We start from the raw sequence: 3,384 nt of genomic DNA, 5'->3' as shown, positions 1-3,384 counted from the left end.
CGATGAAACTAAAATTTCAACCTCACCTGATCCAAATATGTTATAGCATACGCAGAGGAGCATGCACATATTTCTCTGTTGATGAGACGCAATCTTGGATGTTATTTACATGTAGTATGTTGGCAGTTCGAATCCATTTGAAAACATGGAAAACCGCATATTAAATTTTGAATAAAGAGGCTATGTTATAGTTCAGTATTTACAAAGAAGAAGAAGAAGAAGAAGCGACGGATGATGAAAAGAGAAACCAAAAGCTATATATAAACTGAGCTCTATTACATTTTGGATATTTATGTGACTTTCTTAAGTCGATTTTATCCTCTCCAAGCTGTATAGTTTCTGCACAAGCCAAGAGCCAATCAAATAATCGATTAGACGAGCATGATAAATTGATGCAAGTACCCATAGATGAAGGGAACTTTTTATTAATTAGTAGGTAATGAATTGTGCTGATGGAGCTCTAGTTACCAAAGCAGAGTGGATCTCTTCCAGGAAAGGTGCAAGTAATGAAATGAATGTCTGCATTTCCTCCACAAGACTCTCCCGGCTTTGGTCTTTCGCCGCGAGGAGGTCTATGAAGGTTTTGTTATCCGGCACCAATTTCGTAGCCACCTGCAAACATCGTATTATGCTATTAGCTAACTGCAATATAAAATGGTATTAATAAACAAGGGATCAAGATAGAGCAAATATTAGTTCGATTCGCTCTGCCTTCCATCTGTGGTTAAAGGTGCATGGAACATTGTATATCATGAAGCAGGCTAGATAGATGTACACCAAAACTAGAATAAATAAACCGGAACATGGGATACCGTGTTTTGGAATCGTACAACCCCTAGTCTAGAACCAATAAAAGAAATTTCGAACAATTTCCTAACCGATTTGAAAGATTTCACGGATGGCTTTTGTCGATTGGCTCCAAGGTGAGTTGCAGCAATTAGATCTCTTTTAATTCACAGATTTGTGTATTCAACTATTCATAATGATAAATAAAAGAGAAATAATTATTTGCAATTAATATTAATTATTTACTCTGAAGGCGGCCGAAGAAATCCAGCCATGCCATGGCTTCAAGGTGACGGCATACGCGTCTTCCACTGCCTGCTCCATGCTCAGCCCTGGATCCATTGCCAGTCTCTGTAACAAAGCCACAGTAAATTCCATCGATCTGCGCCGAACGAAACAGATTCATTCCATAAGTAAAAAGAAAATAATAAGAAAGAGCAGTGCTTGATTATGACCTCGTATTTCAAAATGATATAGTATCTTATGACTAACATATGATTGGTTGGTTTTGACGATGAACTCGACAAATGACACGTCCATAACCACATAATTATAAATATTAGAGATATTTTTTTTGACCTGGTCAGCCAGACAAACGCTCTGCTACAGCTCGTAGTCTTCCTTGCAATGCCTTCATGAGCCTCCATTTTTAATATCTCGTCTATGCTCGAGTATCTTGATGGTTCAGATTCAAAGACCGTCTCCAATCTCTATGCATAATAAAAAAATCATAAAACAATTAAAGTATATATTTTAATTTAAAATAATTTAGAATTAGACAATAACCAATTATTAGTGAATCAACTACCCAATGTGGCAATCACACGTATGAAGAAGAAAAGACGAGAAACAGGATAAGATATTGTATTAGCAGAAAAAGGATCTAATTCTAGTAGGCGTGCGTGAAAGAGGACAGATGAATCTCTGGTCGGACGAAAACACCCTCTACACTGATTGAGGCTGGGACAAGCATATATGGCCAAAAACATTAGATCTTAAAAAATTATGGGCTTGTCTTAAGCTTTGTGAACCATGCTTTGCAATTGGCACAACCAGGAATTTTTTAATATTTGATAAATTGCGAGTTTTTATATCTATATTATAATAATCAATTTAAGTATATGGGGAATAATCGAGGTGTTTCCGTCGTTAAGGATAGCTTGGAGTTGCACGTCTCCTCTATCTTGATTGTGGAGAAAAAAAATAAAAACGTGGGGAGGAGGGTTAATCGTAAATTGAGCTCAGTTGACAGAAGTCATTTACAATATAAGGTTTGAAAAACGTATCTTGTCCTCAGGATTAAACTGTGATATCCAAATAAGATTGATCTTCACCAATGAACTCAGGACACGCATGGTGCTATCCAGAAAAACAAAATTGTGGGAGAATGTTCATGTGGTTAGAATAAAACAAGAGAAACAGACAAAAGATGAGAGAACACTTCCGTAGGAACTCTTTTTGGAACGACTAACTTCACATTTTCCGGTGCCTTTGTTCATTCAATTATATAAAGACACATTTTCTTAATCCCCTTTAAATTTCGAACCTAGTAATGAAACAAAAAAAAAATGTCTGTATCACCTTTCTTTTTTGGTTTATTAATAAAATAAGCGAAAAGTTTCACGAGAAAAACCTCCAATCCGCTCTTACGCGATCGAACATGCCCTTTCTTGATGTAATTACAAAAATACCCACATCGAGTGATTCGGCTGCGCCGAATCAGAGTGAGCAGCACGGCTCTTAATAAAATAAAAATGGTGATCACCTGAATGTTCTGATGAATGTCTTGTCTGAGAACAGCCATTGTCGGGCCTATCTTATCTGCATGAAACCACACCAAGTAAGGTAGGAAAATTCTAAGACGACATGAATCATCCTGACCTTGCATCCTCAACATGGGTGAGTGGACGCGGTTATTACCAAGTAAGGTAATAACCGATCATAGAGAATATATTCATTCTAATAGACATGAACACAAAGAAGAAGTATTGAGTTAGTTACCAAGAACTTGAACAACCAAGGTGCAAAGAGAAAGGAAAGGCCTTGTGGGGATAGCTTGATGGGATTGGCCATGATGTTGATGTTGTTCTCGATCATGTTGTTGATCATCATGATGGTCTTGGATGACAGAGCAATCATTGGGCTTGACCATGGCAGGGTTCAGTTTGACCATCAGGGAGAGCTCTTCAATGGCGGATCTTATCTCAGTTCTTGCTTTCTCCATCTCTCTTCTCCTTTTCATGATCAGTACAACACACACGCCCCTCAGTTGGATATATATATATATAGTGTGAGTAAAGTGATCTGCCTCTCTTCTCTCTCTTCCCTTCTCTTCTCTTCCTCTGTCCAATCAAATTAATGATTAAAGCAAGAGATAACAGAGAGAATAGAGAGATATATAGAGATATGATATGATAATGGTGATGGTGAGATGAGACTTTGCAAATGCAATCTGTTGCTTATAACTCGCTCTCTCTCTCTCTCTCTCATGGAGGAGAAGCGTATAGAGCGTTATATAGAGCATATATCTCTATTTACTATTATCCTTTTTCTTTGCCTCTATTTACTATTATCCTTTTTCTTTGTTTTTTCAAGGTA

General features: G+C 37.3%; 1 protein-coding gene across 1 annotated transcript; it reads right to left on the bottom strand.

Annotated features, from left to right (window-relative positions):
- Positions 1–285: 285 nt before the first annotated feature.
- LOC116189506 (glycolipid transfer protein 3-like) lies at positions 286–3,060 on the bottom strand. The gene is made up of 6 exons (XM_031519192.1): positions 2,788–3,060; positions 2,552–2,607; positions 1,366–1,496; positions 1,033–1,168; positions 469–612; positions 286–339 (listed from the first exon to the last, which is right to left on the bottom strand). Exons 1-6 carry the CDS (start codon positions 3,026–3,028, stop codon positions 304–306), a joined length of 744 nt encoding a protein of 247 aa, XP_031375052.1. The 5' UTR covers positions 3,029–3,060; the 3' UTR covers positions 286–303.
- Positions 3,061–3,384: the final 324 nt, after the last annotated feature.

This window comes from Punica granatum, chromosome 8 (assembly GCF_007655135.1).
Source record: "Punica granatum isolate Tunisia-2019 chromosome 8, ASM765513v2, whole genome shotgun sequence".
NCBI lineage: Eukaryota > Viridiplantae > Streptophyta > Magnoliopsida > Myrtales > Lythraceae > Punica > Punica granatum.
This window is presented reverse-complemented; position numbering and strand designations above follow the sequence as displayed.